General features: G+C 42.7%; 1 protein-coding gene across 1 annotated transcript; it reads right to left on the bottom strand.

Moving 5' to 3' along the window:
- Positions 1 to 2,313: 2,313 nt before the first annotated feature.
- Positions 2,314 to 14,875, bottom strand: LOC114159159 (hormonally up-regulated neu tumor-associated kinase homolog B). The gene is made up of 10 exons (XM_028041278.1): positions 12,283 to 14,875; positions 12,040 to 12,209; positions 8,717 to 8,772; positions 8,466 to 8,604; positions 8,218 to 8,345; positions 7,534 to 7,669; positions 6,858 to 7,035; positions 5,317 to 5,400; positions 4,182 to 4,470; positions 2,314 to 3,511 (listed from the first exon to the last, which is right to left on the bottom strand). Exons 1-10 carry the CDS (start codon positions 12,343 to 12,345, stop codon positions 2,754 to 2,756), a joined length of 2,001 nt encoding a protein of 666 aa, XP_027897079.1. The 5' UTR covers positions 12,346 to 14,875; the 3' UTR covers positions 2,314 to 2,753.
- Positions 14,876 to 24,100: the final 9,225 nt, after the last annotated feature.

The raw sequence follows: 24,100 nt of genomic DNA, 5'->3' as shown, positions 1-24,100 counted from the left end.
CAATTTGACACCATTTCTCTTCCGTCCTCTCAGAAAGACTGAAATTGACTAGGACAGCATGATCAAGACGATTATTACTTTTCTACGTGCTCATAGAAATATTAAACTAATTGAAGCACCATCTTAGGCCTAGCTAGCACCAGGGCAGCAGGTCAACCCACTGACACACTTTGAAAGCACATCACGTTCAGGGAGAACAATAATCAATGTAGCGTGCACTCAATGTTCTAGCAGTCGTGGACAGATCTTTATGTGCAACCTGCATTATTAATTGATTTTCCAAACCTTTTTTTCTTCCATGCATGTTCAGTTCAGATTCGGGCTAATCTAAATTCTCGATTGCAGAAGGACGGAGGCACAGAGGAAGGGTCTTGAACGCCAGCCGACATCGCCAGATTACAAACATTTAGAAAATGCAAGATGCTAGCAGCAGATAGAGGCTGAATTCTCTTTAAATTTACTCGTACTCTATAGAGGGCTACTTATCATGACATGCTTGCTGATAGCCTGGTCCTTGATGGTGTAACAGCTTTGCGCTATATCGGCTTGTGTTCATGTCTGATACAGTGTCAGAGCTTAGCGGTTCATATCAGTGTTAAGTAGCCGGAGTGGTAACTGGAGTGGGAGATATATCCACCTGAGTGTGGTTCGATCTGTCCTCATCGGGCAAGCGCCTCACCAAAACACACACACGCACGCACACACACACACACACACACACACACACACACCCACAACTGAAAACATGGTGTCATGTAACAGAAGGTGAATTATTCAGCCGATGTGATGACTGCCACAAAGCCGCTACCAGATTCTTCCTCATCTTTGTATCTAAATATTGATGATCCATAGAGCTCCACGTGAGGGGGGGAGGGGTGTGTGGGACCGAAATGAGGTGCATGAATTATGATCCTTTGTGTCAGAATTTTTTTTCCATTTTTTAAAATTATTTTCTTAAGGCATAAAAAAGGTGGGAAAATTTTTTTGTAAAAATAATTTATTTTTTATTTTTATGTGATCCATTGTAATTTTGTCCAAATACAAAGTTGTTATTTGAAAAATACATCAGTAGTATTGTTCCTTAGGGGTTATCTGATGTCACAATATTTTTTTTACTTGCAAGAGTCGTCTACAGTAGAAGGAGGGACCGGGTCGGTTCTCATGCTTTTTTGTCTGTCGGCCATATTGTATTTAACAAAAATAATTTCTTGCATTTGCAGCTGATGGCCAGTAGTTGATGGTATATTTTATGATGCATTAGTGTCCACTTCAGTGGTCTGTGTGCATTTATAACATAAAAATCCACAGGAAGCACAAGAAAATGGCTTTTAGATAGCTGTCCACTGTAGTGACCACTATGCATGAAAGGGTTAAGGGGAGCAACATGCCGGCTTTTATGTTACGTCACATAACACACATCTGGCCAGTTTAGAGATTTCATGAGCAAAGCTGGACTAAAACCATCAGAAGTTGTGTCACTGAAAGCGTTTCGTAAAATTAAATAGACAAAAAAATGGGAATGGATGTCATGTCAACAGTATTTTTAAGGTTAAAATTGACATTGTTTCTTTAAAATTAGAATTGTCACAACTACTGCCTTTCGTTCTCAGATTGTTGTTTATATAATTCTAATGTCTATTTTTGTTATTTCTGTCAGTCATGATGCTGTGTTTCTCGACCAGGTCACCCTAGTGAAAGAGGTATTAATCTCAGTGGATTTTTATCTGGTTAAATAAAGGTTTAATTTAAAAAAATATGAAAACTGAGAAATGCTCAAACTGTGCACCAAACTGCTAACATGAACGATTTATAAAAACAAAAAAACCTCCAAGCTTTCGCTAGGCTAACAAGTTTACTTACTTATGTGATTACCATTTTTGCAAATCAAATGTTATATTCGCATAATTACGACAAATTTAGTGGCTTGAAATCAATTAAGTTGTGGTTTTTTTTGTGATGACTTCCTCAAGGTGGAGTGTTGGAAAGAGAAGGACATTCTTAAAGAGACACAGGCCCAATTTCAAGCCATTAAATAGCAAAGTTAAACTTTTTTAAAGTCATATTTCATATATGCAAGATTTTTATGACAACTGAAGGTAGCAGTTACTTACGTGTGCTATAAAATTATTCTGTGTGACTGGGAAACAAATAGCACTGCCCCTATAAGAGGAAATGGAGATACTGAGGTGTCTTGTGCGAATTGTCTCTGGCAACCTGGAAACTCGCCCTTTGACCCCTGGAGCTTGACACCTTTCCCTGAAATGGTTAGAACAGCTTCAGAAAGTGGATGGATGATGCCATTCTGACAGGAAATGTTTTAGGTGACTTTACATTCTTTATTTTTCTTTTGTCGTCTACTTTCTTAGCTTCCGATTCTGCGCAAGAAAACCAAAAGGTCAGAACGAACTCTGAACCGCAGTCTGATGGGAAGAGGGAATGGAAACGTTCGAGACGTTTCCCATGACTTAAATCGAACCCGGTCTTTTGAAGACTGAATCCGGCAGAAGTATTTTTGGCACTGCAGCTGAAGACAAACAAACGGAATGGTGTTTATCTAGGATGGGCTCCTCCGAGTGTGGCATGAAAAGAACAGTATAACAAGAACTTAGCTTTAAGGCTGTACACTTCTATAGCTGCCATTTATGGTAGTTCATTGCAGTTGTCTCTGGCTGTACTCCTATTGACTACTATTTTGACTTCCACCAGCTTTCCTTGAACATTTCATGACTCTGCCGCTCCAACCGGACTAAGTCTCAGTAGTCCATGCTGTGTAGCTGGTTCTTCCTGACATCTTTCCCCTGCAGCGCCACAGGAAGCAGCGGCAGGTTCAGGTCCGCCACCCGCCGCTGTTCAGAACGCAGCTGAACAGAGTTCCTCTTGTCGCCCCCAACCCCTTCTCCCGCCGGCTCGCCTTCCCCTGCTGAGGCGAGCTCTCTCCTCCTCCCCGGCTCCTGCCCGAGGCTCTTTATGATCAAAGTGTGTTGTCTCTGCGAAGGGAAAACCGGTGGTTTCGACCCGTTCAGCAGAAGCCTAGGCGGTCCAGGCCGACTAAGGCCCGCCCACGTCACCTTCCTCCCTCGGCCGTCGTTAGGCCCGACGTTGCGCAGGCGAGGCAGGCGAGCGGAGGGGGACGCCTGTGCGGCCTGGATGGAACCCGGCTGCCCTCTGTCCACGGAGAGTACGGGTCCGGTCTCCAGGAGGATCCCGGCAGAGACGGCGTTTTTCTCGGCGGAGTAAAACGCCTGCAGCTTCTCCAGCCGCTCGTTGACGCTAAGGCGGTGAGAGTTGTCCTGGTGGTACTTGTCCCGGAAGCGGTCCGACCCTGGGTCCGCCGCGCCGTCCGACTGCGTTGTCCTGAGCGGGTGGGAGTGTCGGATCGGTCGGGACGCGACGCCGTCTCCGGTTGGCTCTGCCAGTAAGGGGACATGGCAGGGAGCGGAGTCACAGAGCTGCGATGTTGAGCTCTTCGGAGGGGAAGCGTGGACGAGTTCTTTGTCTCCAAACACCGACACTGGAACAGACATGCACACGCAGAAAGCCATTGAGTATAGTATCTTGCAGAAGGATTCACAGTCCTAAAATATCCTCATGTCATGTCACAACCATTTAGCATCTTTTGTTGGTATTCTAAAGGTGGCATAGTGTGCTTTCTAGAACAAGTTAGGAAAGGTCTATCGGTTATGCAAAACTTGTTCATTACATTTTTTTTGCACAAAATCATTCTTAGATAATGAATAGTGAATAACTTGTCTTTTCCAAACGTCTAGCATTTAGATTGCGTTCCCAACATGGGTTCTTTCAGTGTTACTTGCAGAAAACAGAATGAATGTCTACAGCCTGATGCTGCCACCACCATGTTTAACACCATGAGGATGATGAGCTCAGGCTATCAGCAGCGACGCTGTATTGTGCACGTCTAGTCCAACGTTGCTTGGTGACTTCTGGAAGCAATTGCTCCCGGAGTGTGAGAGTAAAGAGGGTTGAACACAAATGATCGACACACTTTTCAAGTTCTAATATGCAAACGCTGATGAAAACCATGCAGAATGTTCCTGCCACCTCACAATAATGACTAAATCCTAACAAAAAATACCCTAAAATTTATGTTAGTAATATTACGAAATGTGAAAAAGTTAAATGGGTTTGGATACTTTCACACTGTATGTAGCAGAACTCTTTACCTTCAGGAAACAACGCATCCTTGGTGTTGATAGAAATGGTCACCTCCTCATCAGTCGTCTCGTCTTCTGCAGACAGAGGTTCGGGGGAGGGAGGGTCAGTAGGTGAAGGGGGCGAAGCAGAGCGGGGAAGGTGGGGCAGAGCGTGAGAGGGCGGACAGTTCTCGTCATCCTCACGGTGGCCCTTCCTGTGCAAATCTGTGGTCTTCCTCCTGTTCTGACTTCTGCTCGTCTGCTGGACCTTCGGCGACTTGTTGAACTGCTTCAAGCTTTTCTCCGTCTTTGGTGAGTTCTGCCAATGGGAAGGAGTTGATTGTCAAACTCTGTGTTCAGAAGCCAATGTAGTTTCGGATTCGTTTGCGACAGTCCAACGTTAGAAAGGAAAAAAACAAGTAGACGTGACATGGAACTGTGACCATCAGACGGTCATAATTTAGCCTAAATAAAGATGCTAAGAGGCAGGCTTAGTTAGCCTATTTGAACAACATTTCTACCACACTTGGTCATTAGTGCACAACCTCACAAACCTTTACAAGTCTGCAGTAGAGAGCATCCTGGCAAACTCTATCAGTGGATTTGGGAACAGCACTGTTCAGGACAGGAAAGCTCTCCAGCATGTCATTAAAAAACAGCACAGATCGTCTGTGGAACTTCTCTCCCCTCACTGCAGGACATCTACGTCACCCGGGTCACAAACAGAGCTAAAAACGTCATCCGGGACCGAAACTCACCCACAGCACTACTTGTTCTCACTCCTGCCTTCTGGTAGTCGTTACAAAAAACAAGGACTAACAGACTGAAAAGCGGTTTTTAGGATATCAGGCTTTTAAACTCAGTGTGACTTTGAGTGGTTTTTTTAATGCATGTGACCAACATGTTTTTTAAACTTACCATTCTTCACTTATGTGACTTTAAACAAAAAAAAAGTGTTAAGTGGAGCTTGTTGAGTGCAAATTTTGTTGCTCATTCTTTTGTTGTTCTGAAGTTTTTTCAGTTTCTATCCTACTTCTTTATTCTTTCACCTTTCAACCACGGTATCAAGTTATTTAGAGGGAAGCCGATGTCGTCTTCTTAAATGTCTGCTGAAAAACAACTTTACCCCAACACCCCACAGGGGCAGCTCTGAAATCAGCTTCACCTGTTGCTGAGTCTTCGTTTCAGTGTTGCTTCGGTTTCTCCATGTCGTTTTGCTCGGAGGAGTCCAGTCGTTGTTCTCGAGCTTCTGCAAAGTCAAACAAAAGGCATCGGAAATGTCAGCATATCTTCAATTTAGATAGGATATATCATTCTATGCAACAGGTCTAATTGTTGACCCAAACCGTTTATCCAACACTGGATGGATAATTGTTCAGATTACCTAAGGGAGTGAAATCAAAGTATTCACCTGTTTTCCCAGTGGTAGTTTTCAGTATGGGCCATGTAGGCAGTTGCCCAGGGTGTCATCAGAAAGAGTCACGCACAACAAGGAACAAAGATATTAACCACCGAAAGGCTGGGATGACAACAGACGATCTCACACTGAGCGAGCGCAGAGCAGGAGTTTATACAGTCAGCAGAACAGGTGGTTGCAATCAGCCGGCAGCAGGTCGGGGTGGCAGGAGCAGGGAATCCATGGCAACGAGGTCTGGTTAGTTTGGTTTGTTTAATCATTAAATGATTCATTTAGACTCTCTTCCTCCATGAACCATGGAGGCAAACCTGGGGTCTAACCCAGTAAAATGAATCTAGAGTGTCTCTCCCTTACCATGAGTAATTTGTTCTCACTGTGTGCCCATCCATTCAGCTGGAACCGCCCGTGCGTCCCACAGCCTGTGACAGAACGTACAGTACGACACCCTGCTGCCCCGGAGCAACTTCCAGGCTTTTTGAACAGTTGTTCTGTCCCAGTCAAGCCAAACTAAGAGGAGGGTGCGAAGGGCCAAAGACCCAATCCGGCTCTTTTACCTCGTTTCCGCTGAGCGGTACGGCACGTGTGTGGTTCAGCGCGCCATTTCATGGCCCGCAAGACATTGCGTCATACTAGAGCGACAGCTAAGATGACGACAAGCTAGCCAGGAATGCCGTGCTACAGGTTGGTAGTATGGACCGTTTTTACAATGAAAACTGACAGAATGGAGAACCAAACCGCACCACACCAATCCATGCCCGTTAAGCTCAGTGGAAACAAAACATTTGAAAGATTAACCCTTTATGACCTACGTTTCGAATCTCCACCGGGATATTTTTGCTTGTTTTAATTGTACGCAGTTCTTTAAATGTCCTGTGAGTAAACATATTTTCCCATTCGTCCGTGTCAACTGGAACTTTTGTTGGAAATATTAGTTTAATTATGCTAGTTTTAATGATGTTTAACTTTAGCGCATGTTGAAATATTAGCCGGATCATTATTGCTTTGAGTAGGCCTCAATTTAGGTTAGATTTTGATTCATGGTTTAATCAATATGTAATATGTATCAGTAAAACATTTTACTCAGATATAATGATCACGATTTGGTTAAAATTAGTCTAATAGGTAGTTTTTTATACTATTTATTTAAAAATAAAAACACCATAACAATGCAACTATTCCCTAAAATCTGTCATGATGAAAGGTCTTCGGCAGCTCAACTCAGCTAAACTTTCATGACACATGTCCACACACCGGTGTGTTTTCGTGTCCGTGTGTTGCGAAGCATTAACCTTGCTAGCCTTGGCCCCCTTGTGGCTCCGGTTGAACTTGATGAGCAGTAGGTGATAGGAGGCCATGACGGCGGAGGGTCTGTTGCTGGTGACCGTGTTGATGACTTCAGAGCGGGAATAACCCAGTGTCTCCGTCATGTGAGCCAGCACAGATGAGTTAAGGTCTTCCGGACACAACCTGGGAAATAAAGAGCGTAGAAGGGTTGAAAACCATCCTGAAAAACAAAGGACAGAGAGCAGCGATGGGTCCCCTGGGACTGGTAAGGAAGGACACGTGATGTTGGTTGAGCGCAGACCAGAACTAGAAGGCTTCTGTTACTCAAGCAGGCCAGAGAGAACGGATTATTCCCAGCTGGAGCCATACATGATTGCATTTCCACAATGCGTAAAGTGACAGAAGGGTTTTAGTCATGCTATAATATTCAGAGCTGTCACAATGCAGACCATAAAATTTTTTTTTTTTTAAAGTTCTCTTTGTTGGAATGCATTCAGTTCTTCTTATTGGTTCCTCTACCCACATCCAAACACTGCTGCAAAACATTTCCAGAGCTAAAAGAGAGAGCTCGTGTTTTCCCTTTTCTCGGTCACATTTAGAAAAGAAGTTAAACACTTGCAATGTATCGCAATTAGGTCTAAGTCAACTCTAAGGGTATCTGATTCCGCGTGGTACGACTACCTGTTTTTATGTGAGAGTGTGTGTAGCGGTTTCTTGGCATATCCCTCGCTGACCCATCGCTCTTCCATCGCATCTCTGACGCTGGGTCTCTTATCTGGGTCTGGCTCCAGGAGAAGCATCATGAATGACACGGCGTCTGCGGCACGAGCGAAGTCAAATCAGAACCTTTGTTTGATTAAATGCCACAAAAGTACTTTTTTTATTTTATTTACTGTTTTGTTCTGAATGAGAAGTGGTAGAAGGGTAACACCTGCAATCTAACAAAAATAACTTGCTCAGTTAGAAAGAGGAAACTTATTGAATTACTTTTCAATAGTTCAAGAGAAAGGGAGCAAAAATGTATTGCTATTATCAAATAATAGTACTTAGAGATCTCACTCAGCCAAGAAAGAACTGACCAAAATGAGGTTTAAAAAGTAAATTACATGTCAGGGCTTGTACCTCCACTGATTTGATCTCCTCACAATAGAAGATCTGAGCCATGCTGCCCTCCACCACACAAAGAGGAATATCATGAGCTTAAATGTTATACAATGAGTGAAAGACCCCAAAAAACCCGTTGGTCATAGAATTTACACAATGTTGAATGAAGAGCATAAAAAGAGCAGCTTAATTGGGCCAAGACATGATTTTAATTAATATCAAAAACAGCATTATTATTTCATAATGTAGTAATGTTCTGACCTTTGCTGATGTCACCAGGGATGTCGCTAATGTCCTTATTGACCATCTTATGGTGCAACTGCTTGATGTTGAAAGGTTCGACGGTGAAGGGCAGGGTTCCCGTTAGCATGGCAAACATGCTCACGCCTCTGTGCGACAGCAACACCAGACAGAAACATGACATAACGTTAGCGTTTCTAACACGTGGGAGGAAAAGTGAGCTGGTTTTGATGTGGTCAGGACAAACGAAGGGAGAGTTTGTCACGTACATGGACCAGACGTCCACTTTGGAGCCGTACTTCTTGTGAGCCAGCAGCTCCGGCGCGGCATAGGCAGGACTTCCGCACTGCGTGTTGAGGAGCTCCAGGGATAAAGAGTCCGGCTTCAGAGTGTTGCTCAGGCCAAAGTCTGTGGGAATCATTATTCATGCAGCAATGCCTTCTTACTACGACACTTTGAGATGCTGGAAACAAAGACAATTCAACTTCCGGATGTGGGACGCGAACATGTTTCAACGTACCTACAATTTTTATGTTGTTATGCTCGTCCAGGAGGAAGTTTTCAATCTTTAAATCTCTAGAAAATAAATAAAATGCACCTTTTTTTTTAAGGAATCAAAACAATACATTTATATATTATTGTATCTTTGAAATGGTTTGTCCATGATTTTGTTGAGAATTCCACTAAGATGCAAGGAGAAATTGGTTTACAATGAGACAATTATCCGCTTAAAGCTTATTCTCTGCTTATAAAAATCCATTCCTAAAACTGTCACTGTGTCTGGACAGTGTAACATCAGACAATCTGCTAAAAAAAACAAAATTCAAGCTCCTCTGTCTTCTCCCAGGAGTCCATTTTTCTTGGGAACACACATGGTGAGTCCTGGTGTGATGGAACTAGTTGTGCTAGCTGCTCGAATTGCTAAGACATGATGCTAGCAACAGTCTTTATAATGTTTTTGCCTTTGTTTGAAACATTACTAATAGACTGTTCCTGTTTCTTATGCTACATTTCTAAACTGGAATCGGTCAGGATCCGTGTCGACACGTTAGACTTTAGAGGATTGGAAATTAGCCATTAAAATCTGATTGGTTTAGCTGTAAAATTCTGGAGTTTTCTGTGAGTATTTTCTGCTAAAGGAACCAGTTTTAGAGGTCTGACAGCACTGGTTTGGCCTTACTCAACTTTATCTGTGTATTTATAGAGATCTGACTGAATGGGACCGTTAGCAGCAGCAAGAAAGCTAAGCTGCTAAATTTGGGTTTTGGGTGGAACTCAGGTCTATTTTCCCATTTGGTAATTTAGGAAAAGAGTTTGCTCAAACCGTTAAATCACTTTCTAAAAAACCCTCCAAACTGAGCGATTTTCAAGTCGGGCTAACCAGCTGTTGCTCTGGATTTATTTTCAACCATCAGCAGAGAACAGTCTCTGCATTTAGTTGATAAAAAGTTGTATTACTCCCCTCATTGTACCCCAGCCTCATTGCCATCAGGCGAGGCTTCGAGCTATAAAACTACTGGCTAAATGAAAATCTGCGGTTAGGAGTGAGAGAGATCCCATAAACTGTAGCCTGGGAATCTGCCATGTTTCTTTCATCTGCCTTCATCTAACCAGCAGACACTCAAAAATCCAGAAATCCTTGCTTGAGCAGCCCACGGGAGGTTCAAAGAGAATAAGAGGGCAAGAAGGAAAGAAAACCAGCAAGAAGGAGCGAGATCGCACAATAAAGCAGAAAAATGTATGCGGTGAACTTATTGAATGTGGGTGGCAGGAGGTGTGTTTAAGTGCAAAATTTCCCTCCATTTCCAGTATGATCATCTCTACAGCACTGTGGTGTCAAGAGAGAGAGAGAGTGTGCGTGTGTTGGTGTGTTTGTGTGTGGATGCGTGGGTGGGTTTGACAGGGAGAGGTGCTGTTCAGGAGTTGAAAGCGATGTCGTTCGGGGACTTCATTAGAGAGGAAGTCCACGATGTTGTGATGATGTGTGAATCGTGGCGCCGGATCAGGATGATGAAGTCACCGCCTGGTAATCACATTCCCACCTTGAGAAGAGCCAAGGCCCCAAACTGAAGCAAAATGTGAGTGTGTGTGCAGTGGTGCTCGTGTGTGCGTGGATGTGAAAGTGCGAGAGAAATGGTAACCTGACACCGACTCCATGTCTTACTCTGAAGGCTGTTAATGCCCTGCAAACTACTACAAGGGGTGTGTGTGTATGTGTGTGTTTTCTGACAAATATGACTTAACAGGTTTGTTCCACTGTGATCTTGTCTTTATGATAACCTTAAGTAAAATATCACATTTTCACAGTGACATTGTAGTTAAGTTATGTACATAAGTTAGCAGATTGGTCTCATAGTTTATTACGGGACTCAAAGTTAAAACCAGTAAAATTAAGGGAAGGTAAGAATTTGTTTTCCTTCCCCTTGATTTACCTCTATTCCAAATGAAAAGGACCGAAACATTTTACCATTTCTCATGACCTCGCAATTAGATCTCAATCAGATTTCTATCCAGACTTTGACTAGGTCACTCCAAAACCATTTTCTTTCTGTTACAAAGGCTCAACTTTCACCGTCAGCACTTTATGGCTCCATTAAACCAAAACTTTGTCCAAAACTGGAAATAACAAAGACTACCTCCGCCGTGTTTGACCATCTATATCACACGTGTGAAACTCCAGTCCTCGAGGGCCGCTGTCCTGCAGTTTTTAGATGCGCCACAGGTACAAAACACTGGAATGAAATGGCTTCATTACCTCCTCCTTGTGTAGATCAGTTCTCCAGAGCCTTGCTAATGACCTAATTATTCTATTCAGGTGTGGTGCAGCACAGGCACATCTAAAAGTTGCAGGACACCGGCCCTTGAGGACTGGAGTTTGACACCCCTGATCTATATGATGTGCATCGATATATTGTATTAATTTGCACTATCTGCAACAGAAATCTGCATAATGGGTTTCACTTTGTCATAAATGCCCTAAAATAAATGGGCTTTTCAATGACATTCAAATAAATTTTTTCCAACGGGTTGTGGAAGTCATTAAGACATATTTTTAATTTGAATGAAAATAATGTAAAAAATACTTGTGATGTTAGTTTATATGGATTTTTTAAAACACATTTTTATGATTTTTTTTATCATATAAGGCTCTAATGTTTTTAACCTGAATAAGCTGTCTTAAAGGGGCAGTATTATGTGCTTTCCAGACACATCGTGCAATTTCATAGCACAATCAGGTACCTATATTGTCTGCAGTTGATGAAAACTGAAGGCAATGTAATTTTTAAAAAACAATCTTTTTAATTTAAAATTACTTTTAAATTAAAAGTAATTTAAAAGGATTAAATTACTTTTAAAATGACTTAAAAGTAATTTGACTTTGTAATTTAATGACTTGGAATTGGGCCTCTGTCTCTTTTAAAAAAAAAACTCCTGCTCTTTCCGCAACTCTGCTTTCAGGAACATCGCTCTTCTATTAACCCTTTAAGAAAGTTTTAAAAAGAATTTCACTGAGAAGCAGATGTGCAGTAGTCAGCAGATGCATAGAGTCACTGACTCTGACACCCGGAAACTCGAAAACTGCAACTCTGAGGAGGAGCTTCATCCTCGAAGGCGGAGCTAGGTCTATCCAGGGGTTCTGCACAGCTGAATGGCTGTTGCCATGGGAGATTAAAGGATTTCTCAAACATGCACAAAAGGATTGAAGCATATGGCATATTTTTGGTGAGGGAATCACTTTGTAACATGATGTAAAAAAGTACGTTTGACATAATACTGCCTCTTTAAAAGCAGACTGGAAGTCAGACACGTTGTGTTTCTCATAGTGTGTGTGTGTGTGGTGACCTGTGCACAATGCCATGTTTGTGCAGGTGCTCCACCGCGGAGAGGATCTGCCGGGTGTAGCGCCGCACCTCCCTCTCTCCCAGCCTCCTCCGGTCGCAGATCCTGTCCATCAGGTCTCCTCCCGCACACAGCTCCATGGCCATGTAGTAACTGTTCTCCGTCTCCAGGGTCTGACACGCAGGATTTACGCGGTACGTTAACGTTCACACACTTATTAACAGTGGGTGTCGTTTGTTCCTTTACCTCCAGAAGAACCACAATGTGAGGGTGTCGGACCATTTGATGGATTCGAGGTTCCCGTTTCATGTTTTTCAGCACGTAGGAGTCTTGGCGTGCTTTCTTCTTGTCTATCACCTTAACGGCCACCTGCACACATGATGGCTAACAATTAGACGAGACTTTCAACACAACTGCATCCATAGTCCCTTATCTTTCAAAGGTTGTATGAGTTATTGGGTGAAAAGTGAGCCAAAAAAGTGAGCGAAGGCACAGTTTATGTTGCGAAGCAGAACATGCGACTTGTTGTTACTGTTCAGATTTAAAGGAGCTGTTTTTGTTAATGTCAGAAACAAATGTTTCTAAGATGCAACAAAGATCACATTTTGATATCCAAAGGCCTCAGAAATTTAAAAGAAAAAGCAAATAAAGAAATTGTAGGGAACTTGATTTAAAAAAAATTGATAACACTTTATTTGAAGAGGTGTGCATAAGACACACATTACACCATCGTACACATGACATAATACCTGTCATGAACATGAAGGAGTCTTTATGAATGTCTATGACTGATGTCATGAAGTATCATTTGGTGAATAATGACACTTTTAATGCAAAGTTGGCACTTGATGTTAAATTATTTCACCTTTTACTGTCGACCAATAGTTAAGTGCAATATCTACTGGATATTTCTTTGTGGTTCTTCTACTATGTGACGACTGTTATCAGATGAACGTTAATATTTCACAGTGACATCATGTCACAAATAGCGCTGGTCTTTAAAAGTGAGACACTTTTTTATTTTGGCATAAAAAGGCTGAACATTTACAAATATCCTTCTAAATGTGCAATACATTTTTTAATCTGTTCAAACTGCTTCAACAAGGCCAGAATATTTGTTTAGGAACAAATACATTGAACACAAACATTCCAGTTGGAATCATTTTAATGACAATGTGTTTCATGCATGTTTTATATTTTTATTTTATATGATTATAGAATTGTGTTTGTAACTACAACTCAACATGAAACTAGAAAGAATCTTAGTGATGTTGTCTCTTTTTTTTTTCTTCTTTGCAGCGTTCACAAACATTTCTTACACCAACAGGAATTAAGACAAACAAACCCCCACGGGTGAGCCAGGACGTTACTATGGCAACCAGGTCGTAGTTTGGGTTAGGTAGTTAAGTACTGGCACTGACCCTGGCCATTGGCCAGGAAACTGTACGTATACATGCACAGGCTCATTTTGTGTCTAAGGCGTTTTCTTTTCTGTAAGTTGCATTCAGTCCGTTCTAAACGTTTTTGTCACATTTTGTCATGATTCAACCACAAACCTCACTTTATGTTTTGGGTGTTTTATTAAAAGACAAACACAATGTGGTCCATAATTGTGAAGTGGAAGGATGAAAAATATGTCGTTTTTCTAAAGTTGATAGAAATACCAAGAAAGCCATAGTCAAAAGAAAGTGGTGAGAAATTTTGTTCAGAAAAATGCCAAGTTTGGTTTTTTTTTGGTTAGATGGGACAGAGACTGATTAAAAAAAAATTGTTTTTTAACCAATGTTCAGAAGTCTGTGTGAAGGAGAGAATTAGTAAGGCACATTACTGTAAACACTCCAGCCCCATGGCAAATCATAGCAGTGGTAGCATCATGCTGTGGGGAGGAGTACCCTCAGAAACAAGAAGGAAGCAGGTCACAGTTTTTGCAGGTTTTTTTTGTTGTTTTTTTTTAGAGAGAAATGTGTAGTAATTCAGAGGGAAAATACCTAAAATCTACAATAGACAGAAGGCTTGAGAAGTGCAGGACAACAACCCGAAATGTACATCCAGAGATTAAGTGGAAGGTTTTATATCACCCTATGTTCTTTGTGTTTTTTGCAAGACTTATAGAAATAATCAGAAATATTTGGGCTTTAACTGGACACTACTAGTCGAGACATACTGCAGTCCAACAAATACATGGTGCCATTTTTGGGGGAATTTTATCTGTAAGTAAAGTTTGAAAAAGGTTGGAAATGTGTTTCATTTAGGCATTATGTTGTGCCTGGCTATCCCATGTAATCCACATAAAACCCATTCAAGTCTGTGGTTATATTCAAGGAGCATTGCTGCTTTTGCAAGACGACAAGAAGAGCAAAATTAGCACATGCAAAATTTCAAGTTAAAATTAATTTTTAAAAGCGGGACAATTTGTATGAATGAACATTTACATGTAAACACATTTCCATCTCTAATCCCATTGGCAGGTTGATGATAAAGCACAATAATAAATACAGGGATAAAACAAAAACACTATGGAGTAACAAGTACATACACCAACCTTAAAATCTACAAGTCTTTGCATTTACTCAGTGTTGGCATTAAACTAAACAAGGAGAATGTGTATTTAGATTATATTTACATATTAACTGCCTTAAACTGAAATTACAACAAGATGTATGCATCATACATACACACCGATTTCACTACAAAGTTATTGCCTAACTTTGAGTTGGTTTTTCCGCTGTATCAAAATCAGTGTAACAGCAATGGAAACACTCTTTTTGTCGGCCAATCCAGATGTTGCCACTGGAAGAAAAGATGAAGAAGACGACAGGAAGTGCACGAAGGACGACGGTGCGGCGTATCGCTTATCTTTAGACGGCGTATTGTGTGAACAAACTAATTCATGAGTGATTTTAATTGCGTTTCTTATGCAATGGAAACACGGCAATTGCAAAATTGTGTTTTTGTGGAATATCGACAAAGGAAACTCGGCTACCATCTTTGTTTATGTTCTTTTACCGCAACATTATTATTATTATTATTATTATTAATAAATATAGATGGTAAATCAGTTCTTTAGTTAATGTTTTTGTACTAATATAATGTTTTTTTTTAACGTGTAACAATATACATGCTGCAGAAGTAAAGCACAGATCTGTTAAATCTGCTGAGTGAGCAGTTGCTCATAAAATAGCCAGGTGTTGATGGATCTGACACACTTTTTCAAACATTACAAGGCTATAATAACAGGCCACCGCCTCCCTTCAGACTCTTCTGTGTGTAATTATCTGCCACCAGACTGGTTGATACCGTGTAATCATCATTTTAATGTGAGTGAGATCTTTCATTAGACAGGGTGCCACCCTGCCAGAGAGTGTGACTTCCACACCAGTAGGAAAGCACCCACCTTCTCGCCGGTGCCGATGTGCAGCCCCTCCATCACCTTCGCGAAGGAGCCTTTGTTGATCATCTTCCCGACCAGGTAGGACCCCACCTGCTTGGAGTGGGGGAAGCTCCTCAGCAGCTCCCTGGTGAACGTCAGGGAGGGCAGGGGCAGCCCCAAGGCTTCCCGCCGGGACTCGCCGACCCCCCCTCCTTCTGGGACTGTCTCCTCCAGAGTGGGCTTCACTGCTGCAGCTGGCATCCCAGGCGAGGCCGGGCCCCCGCGCGGCCCCCTCTCACAGCCATGGTTGGGTCCACAAGCAGAACGGCTCTTGCAGAGGGCACATATCGCCAAAGAAAACAAACAAGCCCTGAAGGACAAGAGGAGCTTCAGGAGTTTCAGACGCAGATCTGTGTGTGATCCACGCTCAGGTGTAGGTCCCCAAATCCGAAGTGTCCAGTGGATCCCTCCTCACATTATTCAGCTTTGTCTCTACCGCTGGTTTTCTTCAGGTGGCGGATCCGTCCTGTGTCTCTCCACTGGTTAGTGGATGATTAACTGGTGTGTTCTCAGGTCAGCTCTGGTGATGAGATGGACATTCTACACCCTAATCACCCTCCTCCTTACCGCCGCCACAGTACACACACACACACACACCCACGCACACACAGTTACACCGTAACCATTTATAACAGCTTCATTTACTTCCTGGAGCCACATTTCAAATCTTCAGCCAGACTTTTTTTTTTTTTTTTTTTTTTTTTACACAAGGATGGACTTAAAATGTATTTTTTAGCTTAAACTGTTTCAAACTTTTGTCATGTTACAACTAAAAACTTCAATGTATTTTGTTATGGTTTTGCGTAGGTGTTGTCTAAGTGAGAAGAGGAAGCAAAATGGTGCATGAGTGTTAGGCTTTTTTATTTTTACAAATAAAACTTTGAAAAGTGTGTTTTGATGACACTTGTAACTAAAAACCCTCCAATGGATTTTAATGCACAAAAAGTAAAAAAAAAAAAAAAAAGCCAACTAGGAATCAGTATTCTGCCATCGTTTTGGCGCCCTCTCTAGCATGGCGCCCTGAGGCGTCGCATACAGTCCGTATCCACACTGTTGTTAGTCTATGATTCACAAACTGACAACGGCATTTTAAAGTCTATTCTTTGAGCTGCTGGGAGCCAGTGGAAGGACTTTAGAACTGCCGTGATGTGCTCCATCTTCCTGGTTTTAGTGAGAACGCCGGCGGCAGCGTTCTGGATCAGCTTTGATTGGGTTTTCAGGCAGACCTGTGAAGACACGATTGCAGTTAACAGTGCGACTAAAGATAAAAGCATGAATGAGTTTCTCTAGATCTGGCTGAGACATTAGTTCCTTAATCCTGGAAACATTCTTCAGATAATAGAAGGCCGACTTTGCAACTATCTTTATGTGGCTCTGGAGGTTCAGGTCACATTTTTAACTTTATTTTATAAACCTAACCTGGCCACCGGTTTCTTGGTGGTTTTCTGACCACATGCATGCTGTGTCCCCTACTATAGTTAACATTTCTGCTTAACACAGGCAGCAACAACAGCAAACACATTTATTTTAACTCAAGTATTTCTAAGTATTGTCATTTGTGGTTTCTAACATGCATTTCTGTTATCAGTTTAATTAGCTTGATTCCTGAGGATGATGTCAGGACCTCACCCCTCTTGTTTTGTAAGATAAGGTAAGGTCATTTTATCTATATAGCATATTTTCAGCAACAAGGCATTTAAAAGCGCTTCACATGAATTAGAGGAAATACAAACAAAACAAAAAACAGAAAAAAAAACAAAACGACAACAGAGTACTTCACAATCATAACCTAACAGGAGTTTCTCTAAGGAATAAGAATAAGTAGTTTGTGTTTGTGACCCCCAGCGGCGTCCCAAACCACAACTCTGATCTTCTTAAGGCTTTCTTTCAGCTCTGTTACTGTCACTCATTCATACAGGCAGGGTTAGGGTTTGTAGAGTGCACAGCTAATAGTCGTCCCCTCAACCCACCAGAGTAACGGATCTGTGCAGCTCCTCCACTGATTCTCTAAATAACGCTGTCCTTGCCAGAGCCAATAATAATACCTCTCAGTACCTCGTGTGTATGAATGTGTATGAAACCTCGTCTGTTTGCTCCCATGTCTGAGCGGACCTCAGGCTCAGATTGCACCACGCTGAAGGACACTTTTCCCTCGCTCAGCTGATGAAAGGAAGGACAGAGCCCTGTATCCTGCATGTAACCCAATACAATCACACGCCCACACATACACACACACACACACACACACACACGCACACCCTCTATTACACAACCTTTAAAGGTGACCTATTATCCTTCGTTGAGCAGTTTGGAATGGACTATGCAAAACTTGTTCACTACATTTATTTGCACAAAATCATTCTTTGGATAATGAGATTTTGGTCCGGTGAGTTTCAGAATGAGCTGTTTCAGGGACTCTTGTCACTTTAAATTAAAATGAGCTGCTGCTGGCCACGCCCCACCCCCCAACCCCCCACCCTCCAATTCGCAAGTGGAAATGGCTGCAAACAGATGGGCAATTTTACAACGGTTCATCTTTGAAGGGCAGAAGTAGAGCCTCCTGCACAACCAACAAGAAAGCAACAAGTAGTTTCTGAACAACATCTTGCCTTTTCCAGCAGCCATTGTACAGAACATACTGTGGTAAAATCAGCTGGCCAAATGTGCTAGAGCTCTGCTTGGGTTGCTAGGTGATGGGCGGGGCTTCACTTGGGTTGCTAGGAGAGTGGCAGTGCCTGCAGATTTGGGACTTAACAACCGGGAAGCTTTTGAAACGGGTCATTTTCCAGACACCAAAAAACATGTATTTATTGCCAAATGAAATGTCTGAGTGTTTTTTGAAGCGAATGTGTCGTTTTTAGAAGCAGTTGAGACAGAAATGGAGGCATAAACCCCCTCCCCCCCAAAAAAACGTGCAAACGAGCCGAGTCCTGAAGTCGCCTTGTTTAGGGGACGGTCGCGCTCTTCAGTTAGACTTTAGCAGCAGCCAAATCCAAACACGTTTCAGATGAAAAACAGACCAACCGAGATGGGTTGGTGTTGGAAAGGGAAAGGAAATTTAAAAAAATTATAGCCATTCGTTTATTTCCAGAAAAATGTAATTGCTCTTGAACGCAGGTTGGGAGTCACAGGTGTTAACGCCCGGGGATATCCACAGATGGACAGTAGGTGGTGCTAGAGAGCATCTGGCCTTTTTTTCCCTCTGGATAAAAAGTGCCCTTCAGAAATAATTTATTTGTATTCATTTATTTTTTACAGTGTAGTGTGTGGCCTGTAGTAAATCTCAAGGTGCCCTTTTTTTTTTTTAATACTCAAGCACACGAATGCCTGCGCACGCCCTTGCTGCCGTCCATGTGGGCGAAGGTGTCAACAGATAGACCCTAATGCCGCGGAAGGGTGTCAGGCTTTACCTGGGGTCCACACCGGACAGACGCAGGAAGAAAGGACGGAAATAATGAGTTGGAGAGAGAGAAGAAGAGAAAGAGAGAGAGAGTGTGGAGGATGATGCAGAGGTCGCCTGCTGCATCCAGGAGTGAGAGGGCGAGGGACGATCAGATGGAGGAAAGTGAAAAACAAGTCCAGTAATGTGATCGACATGCCGAGTGAGAAGGAGAGAAACCGAGCTTTGCAACTACAAAACAAATGTGAATTAATGAGACCTCAGGAGATTTTTTTATTTATATATATATGTATATATATATAACCCCAGATTTTCCTCGCTTAAATGTTTTGCAGGGGTTGTTCAGTGTCTCTCTCTCTCTCTGTGTGTGTGTGTGTGTGTGTGTGTTTCCATGGTTCAGAAAAGGTCATTCTCACTGCCAGAGACCACAGTCTATTTGTGTGAGCAGCTTTCATGCCTGCACATATATTTGTAAGCTGTTTCCTACGGCTCTGCGGTCCGCGTTTGTTGTCGAGATGATGTTTTTCCGTCGGTACGCATGCAATAAAAAAAAAAAATCTTCTTTCGAATGATTCAAGAAATATAATTATGAGCTTGCACATATTCGGCGTGTGTGCAGGCAGAGAAGAATGCTGGCCAGCCTCGTAGGACTTGGCGAGCTTCTCGGCGGTCGCATTAAATGAGAAGAGAAACCCCCTTCTGCTTCCTGCCTGTAATAAATGGATCCCCAGCAACCATTAAGGCATATTTTAACACCAAATAACTCCCCGAAACCACACTAAGGCAGACTTGGCCGACCCCGGGCCTCCAACCAGCCCCTTTGCTCTCGTTTCCACTACTTTCCTGTCATTTAGCTCAAAAGAAGAAGAAAAAAAGGGATCAAATATGAAAATTAAAGGTTCTTTTAATGGCACGGCTCAATGGTGGAATGGCTTTTACACAAATTTGCAAAAAAGGAAAAAAAAGGCTGTAAAACAAAACAGTATCTTCTTAAGTGTTCCTTTCTTTTCTCTAGCACACAACTAATGAGAGTTGAAAAAGTTATTAATCATAACTTGAAATCCTTAACTGATTACTACCGGTGATAAAAAAAAACAAACAAAAAAGAGAGAATATTTGCAAGGAACAAGTGAGCGTTCTGATAAGACTGGCACTAAAAACAAAGAGATGCATGGTTGTGTAAAACTGCAATAAGAGATTAAAGGTTTGGATTTTTTTTTTTTAGTACAAATAATTCAATATCTTAAAAAAAAAAAATCAGTTTCGTAGCTGAGAATTTACAAAACGAAGTATTTCCCAGTACTTCAAAAAGAAGCAGAGAAACCTGATTTACATATCCAGACCAATCTAGAAATATTGACACTTTTTTCTTTTCGTGCCGTTTCAACCTCAATCTTAAATGTAGATCTGCTTTCTTCATTTTATGTGGCTGATCAACACATCAATAGCAGCTTGGCTAAGTATGAATAGAGGCAGAGGCACAGGCTTTCAAAATTATCACAAGACTCGGCCATCTACTTAAAACTAACTTGCCGGACAGCTCTGGAGGAGCTGCAGAGATTCACCTCTATTATTTGGAAGAAGAAGATGTTGAAACCTGCCTCCATGGCAGCAAAATATTTCAAGCAGGGGAAGAAGTTTAACTTCCATCCATCCATTTTCTGTACATCCTTGTCCCTTAGAGGGGTCAGGAGGGCTGCTGGTGCCTATCTCCAGATAACGTTCCGGGCGAGAGGCGGGGTCACCAGGTCACAAGTCTGTCGCAGGGCAGACAGGACAAACAACGTAGGGAGAATTTAGAAAGACCAATTAACCTTGACAATCGTGGTTTTTTTGGACTGTGGGAGGAAGCTGGAGTACCTGGAGAGATCCCACGCATGCACAGGGAGAACATGCAAACTCTGTGCAGAAAGACCCTGGGCCGGGAATCGAACCCAGGACGTTCTTGCTGCAAGGCAACAGCTCCACCAACTGTGCCACTGTGCAGCCCAGAAGTTTGACTTTCCAGTGGGAAACAAAACACAATCAAACAACCAGTTACAATAGAATAGATAAGATCAAGTATTTTGGTCCAGTCAAAGTCCAGATAGAAAGGCAATTGAGAATTTGTGACAAACTTGAGCTACTTAGCGAAAGAATAACGGGCACAAATGTCAGTTTCTAGAAGTAGAGACAATACCACGCAAGACTTTCAGCTTTAATTGCAGCATTTTTTTGTTGTTGTTTATTATGGTTTAATAAGCCGGCAGTTTAACAAGAAAAAATGCCCAACATAGCTTGCGGTTGTACTGTGTCTCCATATTAGATTCGGAACAAACACTGGCAGAAACGTTCCAGATTTGCAGATAGGAAACAGATTTATGCTCAATTCTCTTGACTTAGAAATTTCCTGAGAGATTCACGAAGACGGAAAGCAGAATTTCAGTCCATCCATAAAACGTTGTGGTAAAAACATTGTAATCTCTCTGATGTTTTCTCCACGGCAGCTGTCACTGCCTGCCCTCTGGTGGATAAAATACAACACTGCAAGCTCAATTCTGAGAAAATCAAATCAAAAAGGCAGCAGGTTGAAGGTGAAAATAAAAGGCCTTTGTGTTTGTGTCTGTCTGACCTTTCCGGGGGGAGAGGGGGTTCTCCACAGCTTTGCACAGACCTTCCAAAGGTTCTCGTTGTTCCCACAATGTCCTTGCAAAATGTTAAGGGCCAGACCACTAAAACGAAAACAATAGCAGCCAGGTTCGTCACCATCCCACAGCCAAAACGAGGCGTACGGAATATTTGGAGTTGTCGTCGTTCAGATTCAGAAGCGACTTGATAACGTGAAGGAACTTTAGTCAAACCGACGTGACTGAACAGGCGACACAGGGATACAGTGGAAACAAGCGCTCGCTCCTTCGTATGTGTTCAATTACTGCCTCAACAAAGACATTTCCCTTTTCCTGGATTAAACTCTGCCAGTCTTTGATGATCTCACTGTCCCTCCGTCAATCATGTCCGGGTCTAGTTTTGTCCTTCTGCCTGGATGTGGTCGACCCCTCGCTCCCCGGAGACCTTATCGGAGGCTGCGGCCTCCTCCTTCAGCCGCACTCACCGCCGAGGACTTAACCGTGTCATCACCAGTCAGAACCGGGCCGGGCCGAGCAGCAGTCGTCAGAGTCGTTTGCCTGCATGTTCCTGCGGTTGAGATCTTTGTGTTTTGTGGCCTCGGCTGCTGTGTTGTTGATTAGAAATGGTTCTGTTGGTTATTTTTTGAAATTGTATTTTTATTTATTTGTTTTAGGCAGACAAACAGCGGAGCCGCTCTCGGGGTCCGTCTCCAGTGTTTGGACGCCGTGGCAACGGGATCGCTGCTGCCCGCGGAAACCTTCCGCTAACGTCAGGCTGCGTCAGCGCTGAGATCCGCCAGAAACGGAGCCGCGTCAGTCTGGAAACAGCAGGAGGATGTGGGTCTGGTGAAAACTCACACAAACAATTCAGTGACACTAATTGGATTTTTAAAACACACCTTTTGTTAGGGGACGGGAGGAGGGAATATTTTAAAAAATGTAAGAGAGAAGCTGTTCTGCTCAACACTGATCACATTTAGTCATTAAATATTTAATTTGAAACAAAAGAAGTATGCTTTCGTATTTTCTGCCCACATTGTGTTTCTTTGGGGGCATCGAAACGCCGTTTCAACAAGCCAACACATTTTAAATTGTACTCAGTGCAATATCTAAATAGTTCACCCAGTTTCAAAAGCAAATTTGAATTAAACTCCAATAAGCCATTTCTATTTCAAAAGCACTTTTCACTGCCATGATGTCACGTTTTTGGGGGGGAAGTTCTCCTGCATATTTACGCCGCCATGAATTTCGGCAATGTTGACTAATGTGCACCGTCCTAATCGAATCAAATCAAATTAAAAGCCTTGTTACAGATTCTAAATTAGGTTTAGGCCTGGACTTTGACTAGACCATCCTAACATGAACATGGTTTGAGCTAAAGTAGCTTTTTCTTCCGAGTTTTTCCCCGGGATCGCCCTGCATTTAGTTCTCTCCGTCCTCCCAGGAATTTTGAGCAGCTGAAGAAGCGTAAACCCGCATCATGATGCTGCCACCACCATGTTTAACAGTGGGCATGGTGTGTTCAGAATCAGTGGCGGGAACAACGAAGTGGCTGTCCTTTCAGCTGATTTTTCCACTTCAACTCTGGATCTCTGCAGTTCCTCCAGAGCAGCCGGAGTCAAATTCCACACCGGTGGGCTCCGTTCACCGATCAGGTAACGTCTGATTTTGTTAACGGGCATCAGAATAAAAGAGGTTGAATACATTCTCATGGCACACTTTTCAGATTCCTACTAAAATGTTGCATCGGTTAACTTCCACTACAGATATAAAGACCCAATAATAATGATTTTAATGTCAGAAGGTGTGAAACCTTTAAAGTACAGGTTTCATTTTGCGCTGCCTGTAGAGTTCAGTTGCGCTGCCTTTTAACCTTGTGCTGTGGCTCGAACCCAAAGCCAAAAAAAAAAAAAAACATGTCTCCATCCATCGAAATCCTGCAGTGAAATGCCTCAGAAATAAGAATAAGCCCACCTTTCTGAGTCGAGAGGCTGAAAACGGAGCTCTCCGACTGCCCCGCCGCTCCTAATTTGGACCTGGTGTGCGTCCGTGCCCAGATGTGCGTCCTTGTGTGGCTAAGTGTGTGTGTGTCTGCAATCCGCAGATGTGTGTTTATGTGCTGTAGTGGCCTGCTGTGCCGCTCCCAAATTGAAATGTGAAAGAAACGTGTTGGAAGGTGATGACAAGAGTGAAGTGAACCAGTCATTTCCTGAAGGCCCGGGCCAGATGTGTCGCACACAGAGCCTCAGAAAATCCGCGGCACATTGCTGCCTAATAACCAGGTTATTCAGCCGGGCGGAGGAGGGAAGATGGCGGGCAGGAAGTGAGGGAGCTGTTTTTCGGAGCGCGTGCTTACCTGTCCGCACACAAATTGAGTGTGTTGTTTGCCTTCGCGCGCGCCTCCGCCGCCGATGCTCGATCTAATTGGACCAGAAAGACGCGAAGGAGACACGAGGAAAGAGCCAGACAGATTGATGCCACACCTCTAATCGCCACACAGAAACACACACTAGATTTATTTCATACTGTATTCACCCTCTGACCACAATGTCTGCCACTTCCTCTCGGAGCCAGGCCTGGCGCCTGGAATAACAAAGAGAAATATTCAGCTTTATGTATTTCCAAGTA

Source organism: Xiphophorus couchianus, chromosome 15 (genome assembly GCF_001444195.1).
Source record: "Xiphophorus couchianus chromosome 15, X_couchianus-1.0, whole genome shotgun sequence".
Taxonomy (NCBI): Eukaryota; Metazoa; Chordata; class Actinopteri; order Cyprinodontiformes; family Poeciliidae; genus Xiphophorus; species Xiphophorus couchianus.
This window is presented reverse-complemented; position numbering and strand designations above follow the sequence as displayed.

Coding starts and splice junctions, on each gene's coding strand:
- LOC114159159 (XM_028041278.1), bottom strand. CDS start 12,345: ATGAAACGGGAACCTCGAATCCATCAAATGGTCCGACACCCTCACATT. Junction 8,773..12,039: donor AAACATGGCATTGTGCACAG/GTCACCACACAC, acceptor TTTATTTTCTAG/AGATTTAAAGATTGAAAACT. Junction 3,512..4,181: donor GGATGCGTTGTTTCCTGAAG/GTAAAGAGTTCT, acceptor TGTCTGTTCCAG/TGTCGGTGTTTGGAGACAAA.